General features: G+C 32.3%; 1 protein-coding gene across 1 annotated transcript in view; it reads left to right on the top strand.

The window, feature by feature from the left end:
- LOC145259858 (uncharacterized) overlaps positions 1 to 19,126 on the top strand; it is a 1,597,463-nt gene that overhangs the window by 1,460,328 nt on the left and 118,009 nt on the right. The window contains exon 11 of the mRNA XM_080117703.1: positions 756 to 845. Within this exon, the coding sequence (XP_079973829.1) occupies positions 756 to 845 (90 nt within the window). The remainder of the gene's footprint in view (positions 1 to 755; positions 846 to 19,126) is intronic.

Raw genomic sequence — 19,126 nt, 5'->3', positions numbered from 1 at the left:
GTGAAGACGATCAACAGGCCAACTTGTGACGGGACAATTTATGATCGAAAGAACACCTGTCATATCAGGTGGAATCTGATGAGGTTAAGGACACCCGGTGTGGTTGGTGCAGTATCGGTCTCGTTATATTTGTAATGTGTCATTTTATAATGTGTCCTTTTGTAATGTGTCATTTTATAATGTGTCGTTTTGTAATGTGTCCTTTTGTAATATGTCATTTCATAAGGTTTCCTTTTCTGATGTGTCTTTTTCGAATATGTCCGTTTGTAATGTGTCATTCTGTAATGTGTCATTTTCTGATGCGTCCTTTTGAAATGTGTCCTTTTGTAATATGTTCTTTTGTAATGTGTCATTTTTAATGTGTCCTTTTGGAATGTGCCCTTCTGGAATGTGTCATTTTTTAATATGTCCTATTGTAATGTGTACTTTTTCTAATGCGTCCTTTTGTAATGTGTCATTTCATAATTTTTCCTTTTCTGATGTGTCCATTTGGTTTTTATCTTTTTGGAATGTGTCATTTTCAAATGTGTCATTTTATAATGTGTCCTTTTGTAATGTGTCCTTTTTTAATGTGTCATTTCATAATATTTCCTTTTCTGATGCGTCATTATGGGATGTGTCCTTTTGTAATGTGTCATTTTCTAATATGTCCTTTTGTAATGTGTCATTTTCTAATATGTCCTTTTGTAATGTGTTATTTTGTAATGTGTCATTTTTAATGTGTCATTTTCTAATGTGTCGTTTTTCAATTGCAGGTCATGAAAAATCTTTCAATGGATGAACACCTAAACTCAGAATCGTCAGACGGCGTACAAACAAATGAGGTTCTCTACAGAAAAGACCTGGCAAGTTGTAACCTTTTCTTTTTAGAGAGAAAATATGTGACTATCTTATATATATGTAAAGCTGCGTTAATCAACGTTTCTTTCCCTAAATTTTTTTTTGTCCTCTGTAAGCAAGAACAATCTAACTTGTCTACAAACATAAAAGTCGTACGTGAAGAGTAAATACTTGAAAATCTAATTCAAAACCGCTAAATCAAAATTAATAGATTCCAAAATAAAATTTAAAAATTAGCTATTTCCTAGTTATAACGCAACAAACGAAGCGAAATTCTCCTTAGGTGGGTGAAACAGTTTCCTCTAAAGGAGGAAGTTTCTAGATAATATCAAATTCACAAGTGATTATCAGTGGTATGTATATACTGTTCAGGGGAGATGACGACGTTAAGTTTTTTGCAGTTCAAGCAGGGAGGTCAACCATCTGATTACTGATTAAGCTCAACGTTGCTTAACGTCGGTGATCTAACAAAAAAAAATGCTGTGTCAACGTAATTATGTCATATATTTTCTAGAATCAAAATCATTTATTTGGATTTTAATCAAAATTGGAATAGCAATTTTAGAGATAAAGTTTAGTAGCGTTATATCTTGATTCTAATCTTTGTGGGGAGACATATGATTGATGCAAATGTATTTTCTTCAGAGAATTAATTTAATCCATCTTGGGATGGATATTTTCTCATTATATATATATATATATATATATATATATATATATACATATATATATATATATACGCATATATATATATATATATATATATATATATATATATATATATATATATATATATATATATATATATATATATATTCAAGCAAATATTATTAAATGCAACGGAGACACTTTTCTTTATGATTTTTAATTTTTCGACTTTCCATATAATCGTTTTTATATCAAAATTAAAAATATTATTAATATTCCATAGTTGTTGCTGCCACGAGCGCTTTTGATTCGTCCACGAATCATCATCAGGTGTTGAAGTAAAAGTCCGAAGGAGCGAAAATGAGAATTAAAAATAGAAAATAAAATATACAGTAAACGGCGATAAGTTACAATATATAGAGGCAATGAAAAATCGATTAAAAATATTGGTCGATTAAAAATTCGAGTATTAAAATAAAATAATGTTTCAATGAATAAAGAAAATTATACAGCTATATATATATATATTTACTGACGTTCTTAGCTCGTTAAACATGGGAGAAAGTTATAGACCGTTGACTTAGTATGTGTTCTTTATGCCACATTGATGTTGAATATGGTTAAATTTGTGCTCATTTTTGCATTAAATACTAATCCGTATTAATCCTTAATTTTGCTTCAAACAGGTTACCATAATACTTAGTTTGCTGCACCTTATTATAAAAAGGCCCATAAAGATTTCAACCAGATCGGCTGAGAATAAATGAAACTGACAAACAGGCAAACAGACAGATCGACTAAGATAAATAGGGATAGTCACCACGATACCACATTTACTCTAGAACAAAAATAGGTTCAGCCGTTTAGGAGTCCGTAGGGAACAAACAAGATATTCGAACCCGACAACGAAGCCATCTCTGGCTCCATTAGCAAAGACCAAATCTATTCGGCTGTCGTTAGCCACGAGAAATACTGTTGAAATTTAAACATTTATTTTTTATGTTTTTAACGTCTGTCAGAGTGATATAATCATTATATGATGGTCTGCGTATGTAAGCTAAATTGGCCGACTTTAATTCAACTGTAAAGTGCTCAACGATAAGAAACGAGTTTCTTAAAAAGGCTGGCATAATTATTTACTATAATACTTATTAAATACCTACAGACACTAGTGTTTAATCTTTTAGGGAATCATCAGTATATATATATATATATATATATATATATATATATATATATATATATATATATATATATATATATATATATATATACATACATATATATATATATATACATACATATATATATATACATATATATACATATATACACATATATATATATATATATATATATATATATATATATATATATATATATATATATACTTCAGAATAAAATTATATATATATACTTCAGAATAAAATTATCTAACAATCAACTGGTATGGAAACCTGTGATTATAAGTCTTACCAAATATTATTGGCAGTAATATTCTATAAGTAAATTTGGATGTGAATTTTTATATATATTTTAATTCTTTTATATAAAATTTTTATATCCTTTTCATTAACTTCCCTTACTCTATGATATTTAAATACTTTAAAAAGTTTTAATTGTGATTTTCCACGTCTCACTGACTTTAGCAAATAAGGTGTAAACCATTATAATTATTTGCTAATATTTTCTTCTCTGAAGAGATGGTAGACATCGAAATCCTATAGGATAAGGAGTTATAATATTTCAAATGTATTCTTTGTCTTACATAGAATAATAAAAATCTTTTGATTTGAAATTCAACCATTTCACGTCATAAATTTTTAAATATATTGAATGACTAAAATTTTATATATATATATATATATATATATATATATATATATATATAAACGATCACACATATATGTATGTATATATATGTATATATATGTGCATATATGTATGTACACATATATATATTTATATATAAACTAACAATAAAAAATTTAAAAAAAAACACTAACCTAGTTTTAAAACAGATCCTTTGTCCGATAAAATGCATGCCCATTGGCTGATAGGAAGGGGCGCGGTGGATACTAGAAAGCTGATTGGCTAACTAAAATCTCAATAGGAGAGGAGCATATAAAAACGATAAACAGCCACAGAATTCGCGCATAAGCCTGAGGAGTCCTAAAGTGGATGAAACGCCGAATATTCAGTGTAGCTTAATCGCCATATATATTTTATAAATTACTATATATATATATATATATATATATATATATATATATATATATATATATATATATATATATATATATATATATATATATATATATATACTTTCTTTCCATTAAAAGCTGAAACGGGAATATTGATCAAAATAAGAGCTGCCCAAGGAGGTATAATATATAAATAAATCGTAAAGATCATTTTGTTTCATCTTCTGACTTTTTGCCTTTCTCCCAAGGCTTCATCGTAATGCAACTATTTGATTTGGTGTACTTTTGAGACTGATCGCTTACACAAACTCTTCCTCGTTATTATTATCATCGTTGTCGCTATTGATTTTTTTCGCCAACCGCTTGATCATATCAATCATTTGGTAGATATTTTTAATCTTGCGCAAATAAAAATCTGCCCTTACAAATAGAACATCATACCTATTATTTAAAAAAAAAAAAAAAAAAGTGTGTGGGGTGGGAGGAGAAAAGATGAAGTAGAATCGAACCGGTAAAAACAGAAAGAAAGATGGCGAGGAGTCAGTCGTAAAGGTAAGATGAAGTTGCCATGTTTTTTGTTTTTTTTTAATTTATTTTTTTTATAAAACTATGGAAAGGTTTCGTTGCTGTTAAATGAGATGATGGAGATGGGGAGGAAACAATTCATGTCTTTGGCTCCCAGGAAGTAATTCGAAGCTTTGGAAACGGAATTTTTATTAAAAGATTTCTGAAGAATAAAGGAATAGATTCGATATTTCAAAATAGAAATGGTAAGCATCTACTGATACACAAATATGCTTTTTTACATTATAATGGAAATACTTTATAATACACAACTAATATATATATATATATATATATATATATATATATATATATATATATATATATATATATATATATATATATACAAGCATTTCAGCCCGGTGTTGCCCTGGTGTTTGGATGTGGTGTATTGAGCAAAAAAAAAAAAGTGGTAGTAGAAACGCAGGCTCGAACCTGTATCACGAAGGGCGAAAAGAACGGGGCAAAAAAAACCTGACGTCTTTGTCGTTACGACCGCCGCTAAACCGGAAGTGACGTAGGTTTTAACTAAGGCAAGACAATAGGAAGAAGAGGATGACTTTCAAAAATATCGGCGAAAAAAGCGACCCCCCCCTTGTAGAAAAGTGTCCAGTCATTATTATAATTACCCTACTATTATTGGTATTATTACCACTTTTATAAGTAGTAAATTTCTCCTTACTCTTCCACCACGCCAACTATATACATCCTTAAACCTTTTTCGTCAAGTTAAACACACCCATAGACATTGCCATCCTATCCTCCGACCGCCCCGTTATAACCACACTCCCTATAGCATAACAGAAGAAACTTAGAAATATTGCTGCATCGTACCTAACCAATATTACAACCTTGCATTTAACCCCCCCCCCCCAATAAAAAATAAATTATAGGCGATTTTATAGCCGCTATTTGCCGTATAGGTTGCACCTGTCAAAAATACCATTCCATAGATAATAGACACCCCACAAACCGTTAAAATAAAATTACCATGCAGTCACAATATACCCCCAATTTAACCCTAAAACATATACCCCTTAAACTCAACACTATGTTAAAGACCATATACATTTTTATATATCATACTATATATAACAAGTTTCTCCTTTATTTATTTAGAATTCAATAAAGCTTTCCTCAACATTCTATAATTCCACTTAGTCTTTTTCGCTCCTAATGAACCCTACACTAGACGCCGCATCTCCTCCATGCTACCTAGCACCTTCTCTACTCTTCTGATGAGAAGCATTAGGCTTCGAAATGCCCTGGCATAAAGAGTCTCTTCTATCCCCCAAATTTTGCTTGTATTCCATTATTCAATAAATGATCCATTCTGTATCCACCAATATATAGTTTTGTGACTTCATTTCATACTCTTGTTGTTCTAATATATATATATATATATATATATATATATATATATATATATATATATATATATATATATATATATATGATCGTTGAGCTGGATTAAATCCGACGATATGAAATAAAATGGAGGTGGAAGGACACCCGATTCATGTGGGCTTCTTCAAGAGGGATGGTCATTGACCATCCCTCTTGAAGAAGCCCGCATAAATCGGGCGAAACGTTGAGTATTCAGGTCCTTCCACCTCCATTTTATTTCATATATATATATATATATATATATATATATATATATATATATATATATATATATATATATATATATATACATATATATATTGTATAAGCTCCAATGATAATTGTTGAGCTTGGCACTATCCAAATAATTGTGGAATCGAATTTTCTCTTTTCCTCTTACGCATTAAGCTATATATATATATATATATATATATATATATATATATATATATATATATATATATATATTTAGAAACATCGGGCCTCCCTTCTAAATATATATATATATATATATATATATATATATATATATATATATTTAGAAACATCGGGCCTCCCTTCTAAATATATATATATATATATATATATATATATATATATATATTTAGAAGGGAGGCCCGATGTTTCTAAATATATATATATATATATATATATATATATATATATATATATATATATATATATATATATATATATTTAGAAGGGAGGCCCGATGTTTCTAAATATATATATATATATATATATATATATATATTTAGAAGGGAGGCCCGATGTTTCTAAATATATATATATATATATATATATATATATATATTTAGAAGGGAGGCCCGATGTTTTCCGGGATTGAATGAAGATCAACAAATGTTCCACCCTTTCATACTTTTATTGTCATCAAAATAAAAAAAATTGTTACTTCTTTTTATTTAAATCGATTGATTGCCTACTCTAGTTAGTATTCCTTCCCCCTGCAGTGTACCGGAAGGGAACTTCACATGCAAGCCCACAGAGACTTAGTCCACAATACATTTTTGGTCTACCTTGCACTGTAGAGAATCTACTATTATCATAATAATGGCTCCACCTAAAGTTTAAAATACAAAAGTCAAGTATCATGGTTTAATTGTGCTCTAAACAGAAACGTTTATGTCAAACGCACCCCTGTCTTATCATAGAACTAACTGTTGATTTTATAGGCTTGGCTTTTCTGCCTGTGCAGTTATATAACTTCTCAAATACACTTGTGATGTTAGGTTGTATAAAATGCAAACTTTAATCAAAATCGGACTTCCTTCTTTAATCAGAGTGTTTCGATTATTGATTTTCAATATATATTAGACGCATTCTGAGATAAAACTTATCTAAGAACTCTCCCAGACACATGAAGTACTTTCATGTGAAATTTTTTAGAAATTAGGCTAGCCGTTTCCAAGCCCAAACTTGCACGCGCGCGCACACACACACACACACACACACACACACACACACACACACACACACACACAATTCCTTTTATATATATATATATAATCGCATTGACACACCAGTTCTTGTCAGATTGCTGGTTAAGCAATGTTGAGCATGTTTAGTACCAGATGGGTGACCATTTGGGAATTCTAGGCACTGTATGTACTCTCAGTTTATTCCAGCATTTGTTTCCAGTCGTCCTGAACATACACTACATATGCCACTGGTATTTAAAATGTCGACACAAAATTTCATGTGTAGGCACCCCTACGGCTGGTATCCATAATCTGTCAAAGACTGAAGGATCCTATATATATATATATATATATATATATATATATATATATATATATATATATATATATATATATATATCAGAAGTCTGAGGTGAATAAGAACACAAATTAATCAAGTATGTGGTATTGAGTCTTACAGAATATTTTTTAGGAGTTAATATGATAAATATGTTTTAATTTCTCATCCATATGCACATGTGTTTCATAATCTAAATCATTAGTGAAGAAGATAACTGTTCTGTTATTTGTACAATTCGAACTTCAGACCTAAGTCAACATTTTAGCTTCCACTTGCCGCCTAAGATCATTCAGCTAACCTAATACCCATGGTGAAAGTAAAACAATTAAGGTCTACTTATGTCTTTACAAACGGACATAGCTTTACTGTCTGAGTCGTTTTGGCCTTCAGCACACGTCCAAGCAATCTGAGCCTCCATTCCCTCATCTTCTCGATGTCCTCGTTTGAGATGTGGTCAAGCAGTGTAATTCCAGAAATCCAGTTAAGCATTTTTGCTTCCATAATAACGAACCTTCACTCCTCCTTTCTTCATGTGAGTCAGACTCGGGCCTGCAGAAAGTTATGGGTCTTGCAACAGTCCAGCAGATCTTTAACTTTAAACGGTCACATATCTTGTGTCACAGAATGCTAGTTGTGACGTGCGAATTGAGCCAATTGAGCCACATTGATGCATGCAACATCACTGCTGAGTATCAAACGAAGTTATTATACAGGGTGGGCCAAAATAAGGGTCCTATCTTTAAATTTGAATAACTTCCACAAAATAAAAGTTAAACTCACCAAACTTTTTGTGTGTGTAGACTGACCCTTCCGAGATTTTTTTGAAATAAACAAAACAAATTTTGGCCGAAAAACACTTCTTAAAACTTACATGAATTTATGAATTTTTAAAAATAGGACCCTTATTTTGGCCCACCCTGTATAATTACACGTTCATAACAGATCCTGTCATGTTCCTTTTTAAAATTTTCGGTCTTTCTGATATTCAGCTGCATACCAAACTGCACCAATCTGTCCTTCCAAGAATGGTTGGTTGGTTGTTTTGTTTTACGGCATATCAACCCTTTTCAGGTTATTTAATGCCGAATCTGGTGATTTTGAAGAACGCTTTTTTTAATATAGTATATTTGTTTTCTCAGTCGTATTCTATTTAACCCATAGTTGGGACCCTAACAGGTGCTACCACTCCGGGTCAGAGTGGACCTGGGAGCAATGGCAATTAAAGGGTGGCTCCACACTTCCTAAGACCTGCAAGCTGGGGCCTCACCATCGGATATAGTTTAAGGTCATATCCAGGACCGTCCTTCCAAGAATGGACTTGCGGTTGCAGGTTAGACTTACTCTCTCGAAAGATCCCTAGTTCTTGATCACACCGTCAAAATGGTTTCTTTGGACTCTGTCTGACTGAGTTCCGTACTTCATTGATGTTTCTTTCTGTCCTAGCACTAACTCTCCAACTGGAATGAGTGTTCGTGGTGGCTTTAGAATCTAAAAATTTTGCACAGGACTATTCTCTCTAAACTTCTTAGCTCAGCCCAAAATTCTGCTTTTTGATGGAGCATTTTGACACCGAAACCCTCTTCTAAAATTTGCTTGCACATGTGTGTATGATTTGTTGGCAAAATAGGCTTTCACACAAAATGTCTTTTCCTTGGAAGACCAGGACGTGTTGGTGAAGACTATGGTTCCAATTTTTCATGAACAGAATCTACTTCATATCCGGAAAAAACGAAAAGGCTATAATTAAATTTATAAATTTCAGTCAAAAATGCATGAGTCCTGATTTTTGGGGTCACCCTATATATATATATATATATATATATATATATATATATATATATATATATATATAATATTTTACATAGGAGTCATCACTTATCAAGGCCCGGAGGCAACTCGAGGATAAGAGTTATTTAGTGTACAGTAATCAATGGGATAATATCGTAATGATAGTAATGGGAATTTGGTAAATTGGATTACTAAAGGAGCCGGTTCATCAAGAATTTGTTTATATTGGACTTGAAGTCAACCAATTTGTAGTCAGCTGGAAAACAGTCAAATGGAAGAGAGTTCCACAGGCGTGCAGTTCTAAGAAAGAAGCTTTGTTCATGGAATCTACGTTTTGATTTAGGCGCAGATATATATATATATATATATATATATATATATATATATATAATTATTACAATAATAATTTTTTTTTGAAATACCTAAAGACACTAGTGTTTCATCCTTTCGGGAACCATCAATGCAGGGTGTCACGATTCCAGCCGGTCGGGAGATTCGAATCCGGCTACGAAACCATCTCTGACTCCATAAGCAATATCTAAATATATATATTGAAACTTGTAATCGTCTACAGTTTCTTTTTGCAATCAATTCAAAAGACGTGTAGATGGTGTTTCATTTTACATACAAATCAAAAATCCTTTGAAGATGTAAATAAACTATGTTAACACAAGCAGGAAACAAGATTGGTTTTTCTACATGTGAAAACATTGGAAGGTCATTATCACAAACTAGCTGAAGTATTTATTTACGCAGGATAATTGCTTTCAACAGCAACATTCCTTAAATGGTAGACAAGTTTTAAACAGCTCAGCTAAAACAAGAATCTTCCAACAAACTCGTTGTTCAAACTATTCCCTTTTTCCTATTATATTCTTTTGCTCAAGTTTCTTTTTATGCAATCACAATTAAATAGTCTCTTTCTTCTATTTTTTTTTATTGATTTGAAGCACATCCGATGGTATATAAATACACATATCTATATATATCTATAAAATAAATACACATATCTATATATATATATATATATATATATATATATATATATATATATATATATATAAAAGTGAAAGTGTCTGTCTGTGTGTCTGTCTGTCTGTGTACATTTCCATACGCAATAACTCAGTCAATTTTAAGTCTACAGACTCGAAATTTGATATACAGGGTACTGAGATTTGGGAAAATTGATGTGATCGGATTTTGGCCAGAAATTTGACGATTAAGGGGTCAAAGTTCAACGATTTGTCATATATATATATATATATATATATATATATATATATATATATATATATATATATATATATCACGGGTGGAATGATAAAACTGTCGCCATAGAAAAGACGAATTGATTGCATTTCCGTTTGATGAAAACCGGTTTTCTTTTTTTTTGTTGCAGACTATCTACTAATTGGCCAGTTGTGTACAAATCTCAAGAGCGATAGGAGCCTTCTATCGTGTCTGAAAGTGGCAAAATGTACAGCGACCGATATCAGAGAATGGCCAGTGTACAACTCATGCTCTCTACCGATCCAAGTTATGATACAGGACCATTGCCAGCACCCTCAAAATGCATCGCTATATTGCCATGAATAACAGGGACATGACCAGGGCGATGTATTAGGGTCCAAATTAAATTGATCTTACATTTTGAGGGGGGGTTACAGGACTATATACAAGCTGGGATTCATTTTACCCCTTAAAACGTAAGATCAATTTGTCCTTATGATTTGTTCAAAATCAAAATTGGATGAGAAATTTAAAATAATTACTGATACCCTATCCAAGAATGGGTACCCTTTTGATGTGAGGTCACTTATGCGAAGAAAATAAACTGAGTTTTCTGAAACTAAAGTTCAAACAGTTTACTAAATGTCCGATATATTTTCATTTACCGTGTTTGGGGACATTAAGTGAAAACTTCGCCAAACAAATTAGTTCAATGTTGCAAAAGTGTTATTTTGCTTCAAATGTGTGTGTTGTGTTCTTTATGAGGACCTATGGCAGTCTCTCGAAAAGATATTCCACCAGCCAAAATAATGATAATGTAATTTACAATTTTGAGTGTAGTTGCGGTGCCAACTATGTGGGTCGAACAACATTGAGATTAGATGGGAGAGTCCAACAGCAAGTACCTAGCAAAATCAGAAATAGGACATATGGAGCAACGGATGTACTTGCCAACACGTACGGGTCTTCAATAACTGACCATTTCATGTGCAGCAAACTCCAGCAAAAACTCAGTTTCAATCCTGAGTCGTGTTCACTCAAAATTCTCTGTAAGCTTCTCTCTTGTTTGAGCGTGATTAACCGCTATGATCTTCGAAAAATATCATAATGTTGCTTTATTTTAATTGCTTCTTCCCTCTTTTTTTCACCCATTACCCAACGTAACTTTATTTTTATTATGTACATATTTTCGATTTTTCCTTTTTAAATCCCTCGATACAGCTTTAAGAAAGTGAAGGCGAAACCGGTCAGCTGACCCCCCCCCTTATTTTTCTTTCCCCTTTTTCGACTCTGTTTCTTTATTTTTTTTTTTTAACGTGTTTTACGCATTTTACTTATAATGATGAATCGTAAAAGCCTTCCCATCAAACCCTTCTTTTCTATTTAAGGTATTTATTTGCTTCCCCACCAAAGCAAATTAGGCACAAGGCGGTTTTTAATGTGGGGTAAAAACTAGCTCTCCTAAAAGTAGGCAAAAAGGGAGCACTCTGGTTACCAAAAATAATAATTGTCCCAGTATAGAGGGTTCCCCCTCCATTGACTGGTACAAATTATCTTAAGCGCAGCATCTGCAAAACAGATGGTATTTATTTGCTCCCCCACCGAGCAAATTAGGCACAAGGCCAATTTTTATTGTGAGGAGTCAAGGGAGGGGGAAGGGAAAAAGGGGGACCAGCTCCCGAGAGGAGGGAAATGGGAGCTGGTTAAAGGTCAAGCATGTGGGGTTGCCCCCCACATCTGGTCTTTGTTAGTCATAGCTAGTCCTAGCTTGCAGTATCTGCAGAACAGATGGTATTTATTTGCTCCCCCACCGAGCAAATTAGGCACAAGGCCGATTTTTAATGTGAGGAGTGAAGGGAGGGGGAATGGAAAAAGGGGACCAGCTCCCGAGAGGTGGGAAATGGGAGCTGGTTAATGGTCAGGCATGTGGGGTTGCCCCCACATCTGGTCTTTGCTAGTCAGAGCTCTTGCAGCATCTGCCGGAACAGATGCTACACTTTGATCTTGACCCGAAGGCCAAGAAACCATGAGGTATTTATTTGCTCCCCCACTGAGCAAATTAGGCACAAGGCCGTTTTTAATGTGAGGTAAAAACCAGCTCCCCTAAAAGGGGTCACTCTGGTTACCAAAAATAATAATTGTCCCAGTATAGAGGGTTTCCCCTCCATTGACTGGTACAAATTATCTTAAGTGCAGTATCTGCAGAACAGATGGTGTTTATTTGCTCCCCCACTGAGCAAATTAGGCACAAGGCCGTTTTTAATGTGAGGTAAAAACCAGCTCCCCTAAAAGGGGTCACTCTGGTTACCAAAAATAATAATTGTCCCAGTATAGAGGGTTTCCCCTCCATTGACTGGTACAAATTATCTTAAGTGCAGTATCTGCCGGAACAGATACTACACTTTGATCCCGGCCCGAAGGCGAAGAAAAACAGAAAAAGGGCAAGCCTCTTTTCTATTTATTTGAATACAATTTTGTAATATATGAGTCGTGGAATTGCATTCATCTGCAAAAGATCTTGCTAATTTGCATATTCTTTTAAACATTCATTTAAATTAATTCCCTATTAGTTTATTCGGTTTTCTTATGGGATGATCATCTTTAGTTAACCTATTACGTGTAATTATATCCATGCAGATATTCAACATAATGTATACTTGCGTAATATTTGCGCGAAAAGGTTATAGTAAACACAAACCTCTTTCTATACATATTTATGTATGCCTATATATATTTGTTTAAAAAAAATTGCCTACCAAACTCTTTTCTCAGTTTTTGGTCTACAGACACGAAACTTTATATATAGGGTATTCGAACAATGCGAAAATTTATACTTGGGTTTTAGCTGGGATAAATCGGTGCAAAAGTGTGAAAATTTAAAAAAAAATGGAATTTAGCAGGTGAAAGTCGAATGACGGCATTACGAATATGCATGTGTTACGTAATAGCTAGTGGTTCATGCTTTAATTTTTAGCTCTGCATCAAACATGTCATGACATTAACGTCAAAGGAAAAAGTAAATAGCAAGCTAAACGTTTTGGTTTCGATTCTCAGTGGTGACGCATGAGTAATTTTTTTTTTTTTTTTTTACTTTTTAAATCATTACTATATATTAGGTCCAATATAATATAATAATGAATATGAAATCTGCATTAATCAAAATATCATATTTAAGCGTATTTTATGATCGGACAATGTCGGGTGGCCTGCTAGTATATATATAATTTTTTAAGCAAAATGTAAATGCGCAAGTCGGTCTAACTGGAAATATTGAAATATTGTGCTTATACTAACGAAAATATATTGAATTTCAAGTAAAACGAATGGTACCTCTATAATTGTAATTTCGCAAATAGTAACATATCCAAAAATTATGGAAATCGATGAGGTAGAAAAATAATTATTAATGAAAAACTGTTTTCAATAAAGTTTGTATAGGGGAATAAATTTGGCATTTCTATATGACAATTACATATTAGCATCAGACGAGTTATCGACCCCTGTTCTTAGAAAGAGAACTGCCATCTAGCGGCCATTATATGAACTTCAAATATAAACAAATGTTTACGATAACGCAAAAATATATAATAACGAAATAAATAACACAAAAATATGAAACTCGAAAGATTTATTGTATAAAAAATGTATAAAAATATAATTTCCATGTATTAATAGAATTTTTTTTTCAATGAATGATTCATAAATGAAAAAAAATAATAAATATGATAAAACATGAAACATTTATAGATTGTTTTTAGAATTTTTTTTTCGGTAAGGTTGTATAAAAATGTAGCAAAATATATTTAAAAAAACATGAAACATTTATAGCGGTTTAAGAATGTTTTTTTTTTTTATCTTTGTACAGAAAGATTGTATAAAAATATATAAAAATATAATTTTAGTTTACACTAACTTTTAGAAAAGCAAGAGTTATCGACCCCTGAAAAGCGACATCTGTCGGGGGTTCTTGAAACTAAAATACAAACATTCGCCTCATGTAACTGTCCTGCATAAGTGTCATAAATGTTGTCCGATATTTTAAATTACGTCATGTGACGTAACAGAATTTAATTACGCACCCCCTGTCAACTTATCATTTTTTTTGTAAGCGTAATAGAGTGATTTGCTTCGTTTCACAAATTTCTTTTTCATTAATAATTATTTTTCTATCTAATCGTTTTTCGTAATTTTTGGATATGTTACTATTTTACGCCTGACAATTACGTAGCTACCATTTGTTTCACTTGGAAATTCATTATTCTTTTCATCATATGATATAAAAGCGCCTGATATATATATATATATATATATATATATATATATATATATATATATATATATATATATATATATATATATATATATATATGAAAAGTAGTTCTTCTTCCAGTCGCCATTATTCAACAATCGCATAAATCACAAGAGTTACTGGTTTTTATGGACGAATGCTAAATGGAAGCAAGTTCAAGAATGTTTCTGGGTCATTTTCTGATTGAAAGCAAAAAAGAAATTCCTAACAAATATATATATATATATATATATATATATATATATATATATATATATATATATATATATATATATATATATATATATATATATATATAAATAAAGAAAACCTCAATCATTTTTTTGGAAAAACACTATTCTTTTCTTTTTTTCAAAATGGTTATTGTATATCTATATATTATTTTCCATCAGACAAAAAAAAAAAAAAAATCAAAAATCAAGGAAAACAAAAACAGATTGATTCTTAACCCGTAAATCTAGAACCAATAGCTTTTAAACTGTCATGTTGAACTCTGCCCCCAAGAGATGGCTAACTGGGAAGAATATTGAACTAGGTACCTAGAGAACAAAATAAAGAAAAGATTACTATTATTCAAATTTCCTCTTCAGCTTTGTACATTGTGACTTCTCATCCCTGCAGGCTTCATCTGCCGTTCAAAGATGACCAGTAAGATACCTTTAGTAGAACAGTATTGTCTAAGTCCACATTGTTTTTTTGTTTTTTTTGGTTTTTTTTTCAGAAAGAATTTAGTATCCTTAAGGAGGGTGAACTATCGCTAGATTGATTATCTATTCTATTATAATCTATAAAGTGAGAATGTGTGCGTGAAGATAGGTCTCAACCTATATACTCAACGAATTTTGGATCTACAGGCTCGAAATTTGGTGTATAGGGTATCCAGATATATGGAAAACTTTTTAATCGGTTTTCATTCGAACAAAAAGGCTGCTAACAGGTTAAATGGAAAGATCGGTACGTAGAGGGGAGGTCATCGGATTTTTATCTGTTTGCCAACTGTTTCACGAATGCCCATGCGTGTATCGTTCACATGACAGATTACTTATGTTAAAAGTAGGTCTGTCAACACATTTTAAAGATCGTGTCAAGCTGGCCTAATGGTTATCATACTTTACTCACTATCTTCAAGTTTTGGTTTCGATCTCAGCTTGAATATTGTTTTTATTTACAAGAGGTGAACTGTTAAAAAAAACATAATACTTGCATGCACGTATCTTTCCATTTTTTTTATTTTACTTCAATTTTTAAAGGGACTTTAACGTTATGTTTAATACCTATGTTATTTCTATTTATAATAAATAAATTTTGCAGTAATTAAAATATATTTATGCGTATTTTACAACCGGGCAACGCCGGGTGGCCTATAAGTACATAAAAAAATATTGCGATATTTTTTTTATATAGATTGAGGGTATGATTAAAGAAATTTGAAAGCTTCGACTTGTATACATTGGCGACAGAAACTGACCAATCAAATAGAACTACGTTCTGCTAGGAACCAATCAGATAAACACCCGTCTAGCTGAAACCACTATCAATAATTTTCCCCAGTCTTTATCTGTGCCTAAATCAAAACGTAGATTCCATGAACAAAGCTTCTTTCTTAGAAGTGCACGCCTGGGAACTCTTCCGTTTGCCTGTTTCCCACCTGACTATAACTTGGATGTCTTCAAGTCCAACATAAACAAATTCCTGATGAACCGCCACCTTAAGTAAGACATTTTATCAAATCTCCAATACTAACAATTACTACGATACTATCCCATTGATTACTGTACATGCAATAACCCTTATCCCCGAAATCAAGTTATGGGTTCAACGTTTGGTTTTTATTGTAAGACTTCTTCTGGATAAATACAGATAATAACAATAAAGACGAAACGTTGATGAACACATAACTTGGTTTCTTCCTTTTTTATTTCCATTATTCTCATATATATATATATATATATATATGTGTGTGTGTGTGTGTGTGTGTGTGTGTGTGTGTGTGTGTGTGTGTGTGTGTGTGTGTGTGTGTGTGCACTGACTGAGTTTATCAGTGGTTCCCAAAAATGTGGATGGTCCTACACGATACCGTCATAACTATAAACAATTTATTCGCATGGATTTCTAACAACTTCATTTTCTGAATTTCATAGTCTAGATTCGTCAGGAGGAGAGTCCACTTCTCCCCTTCTCTCGCTCTTTCGAGAACGACATGCGTGTTTCTTTTAGCTAATAAATATTTGATTATATGCAATATTGGTTCAGTAAAACTTTTCCTGTAAGAGTTTCATGTGTAATGATTGATGGTTTATTATTAAGGTTAGGAATCAAATAAAACATACATTGTTTGTTTTAAATAGGATTCACACTGTAGAAGGCGCCGACGTCAACAAGAAAACAACACGTAACCATATTTTTCGTTTAATACACAGACAGGGGAAAGACATGTTTGTTTTATTTGCATTTCGACACAAAGAGTTTAAGATAAGCGTGAAATCTTCCAACAAGGAAACAGTGAAATAAAAGCTGTTTAAAATATAACCGAAAACTCTTCGTCGTTTCTTTGGAAGAAATGTTCATTTCAGTTTTTGGTAGATGAACAAAGGTATGACTTCTTTGTTGGCAAGATGCATAACCACCCTGAAGTGGGTTCTCTCCCATTTATGTTATCCGTATTGTAAATGACCTGTAACCCATACCACACACATATCGACAACCCTAGATGCCACAAAGAAACTTCAGTATACATATAACTAATCATATATCAAATTTACCTTATATAAAGCGGCCCCTCTCTACAACATAACAGAGCTTCTTACTTAATTTTCTTGCTTAAAATTTAAATGGTTGACAAATGGACAGAGTCTTAAGGAAATATTCACTTAGATTGTCTTGTCTCTCCACTTCCAATTCAAACACTTAAAAAGTCTATTCTGTCCACTGCACGCGTGATCATTTCTCTAATCATTCAACACCCGCATTTCTAGCAAGTTTTGTATAGGAAGTTAACTGAATTATGCTAGCTACATTGGGTCTATTTCAGTTATCCTTGACTTAATGTAACACTCATCGAAATTCATAATAGTTAACATAATCTCTACTTAAAAAGTGTGGGAAAAGGGTTACTGTATTAATGTTTTAAGTTAGGCAACCAGGCAGGAAGTAGAGGATATAGAAAAAGAGAGGAAAATGGAAAGAAGGAAAAGGTGGGTTGTTGTTTTGTTTTTTGTTTTGTAGAACATAATTAAGTTTTGCAAAAGGAAGTAGAAAAACAAAAAGCATCAATGTTAGGTGCATTACGACTTAGGCAGCCAGTATCTTCAAACAGCCTGCTCTGGTAGCACCAGTCAAATCATTAAATTTTTGTATCTATTATGTAGGTTACAAGTATGATATATTTGATATGTCGTAACTAAGTTGTCTCCAAGGCGCAATTTTGTGTGTTCTTTATGTACATAAATAATTATTTTCTGTTGCTTAGAAACTCTTTGCCATTCAAGATTATGGTCAATCAGACAACTGCTGCAAAATTCTTTTAGATCCAAGAAAGAAAGTCATAGAAAAGATTCGCTTAGACAAAGGGTATTCCTTAATTGAAACTAGATATCGCAATGACAATACCTTTGTAATACCGTCAAAGAAAGCTTTCCGGGCTAAAGTGGCAGGTCCATCAACAGTGCGACCATCATCATCGGGTCCCCAACTTGCACTGTAGACGTGAATGTGCTGAGGATTATGACTCAAAGATTGGGCTTCAACAGAATCTGTAACATCACCATCAAGCATTCGAACGCCTGTTCAAATAGAAAGGTTGCACCGAGTTAAGAGCAAAAACTGATAGGTTTGTAAATCTGCAAAGCAATTTTAAAAGCAAAAAAAAACAAAAACAAAACTATTTTCAAGGCTTAAAATGCATGAATGTACAGTCGTTATGAGCAGATAAATAAATAATTCAATATTTTTTTATTTATTTGAATGGTTTGTTTTTCTTTCTTTCTTTTTTCTTTTCCTTTTTTTTCAATTATGGATGGTATTTATTCCATAGGTCTTTTCTAGTGTAAAATTCATCGGCAGTGGAGAAACATATCCATTCTCTAGGCTGTCAATTGTAAAGTGACTGTAAAACAGCCACTTTTTTACTGCTTTACAGCCATTTTACAATTGACAGCCTAGAGAATGGATGTTTCTGCACTGACGATGAAAGAAAGAACCTATGTAATAAGTACCATCCACAGTTGAAAAAAAAGAAAGAAAATCAAACCATTCAGGTAAATAAATAAAAAAATTATTGAATTATTTATTTATTGATCTGCCCATAATGACTGCACATTCCTGCATTGTAAGCCTTCAAAAACACCTTTTATCCATCAAACAATGCTTCAAGCAAACG

The sequence above is a fragment of the Euprymna scolopes genome, chromosome 35 (assembly GCF_053919585.1).
Source record: "Euprymna scolopes isolate OS-2025 chromosome 35, ASM5391958v1, whole genome shotgun sequence".
NCBI classification, from domain to species: domain Eukaryota; kingdom Metazoa; phylum Mollusca; class Cephalopoda; order Sepiida; family Sepiolidae; genus Euprymna; species Euprymna scolopes.
This window is presented reverse-complemented; position numbering and strand designations above follow the sequence as displayed.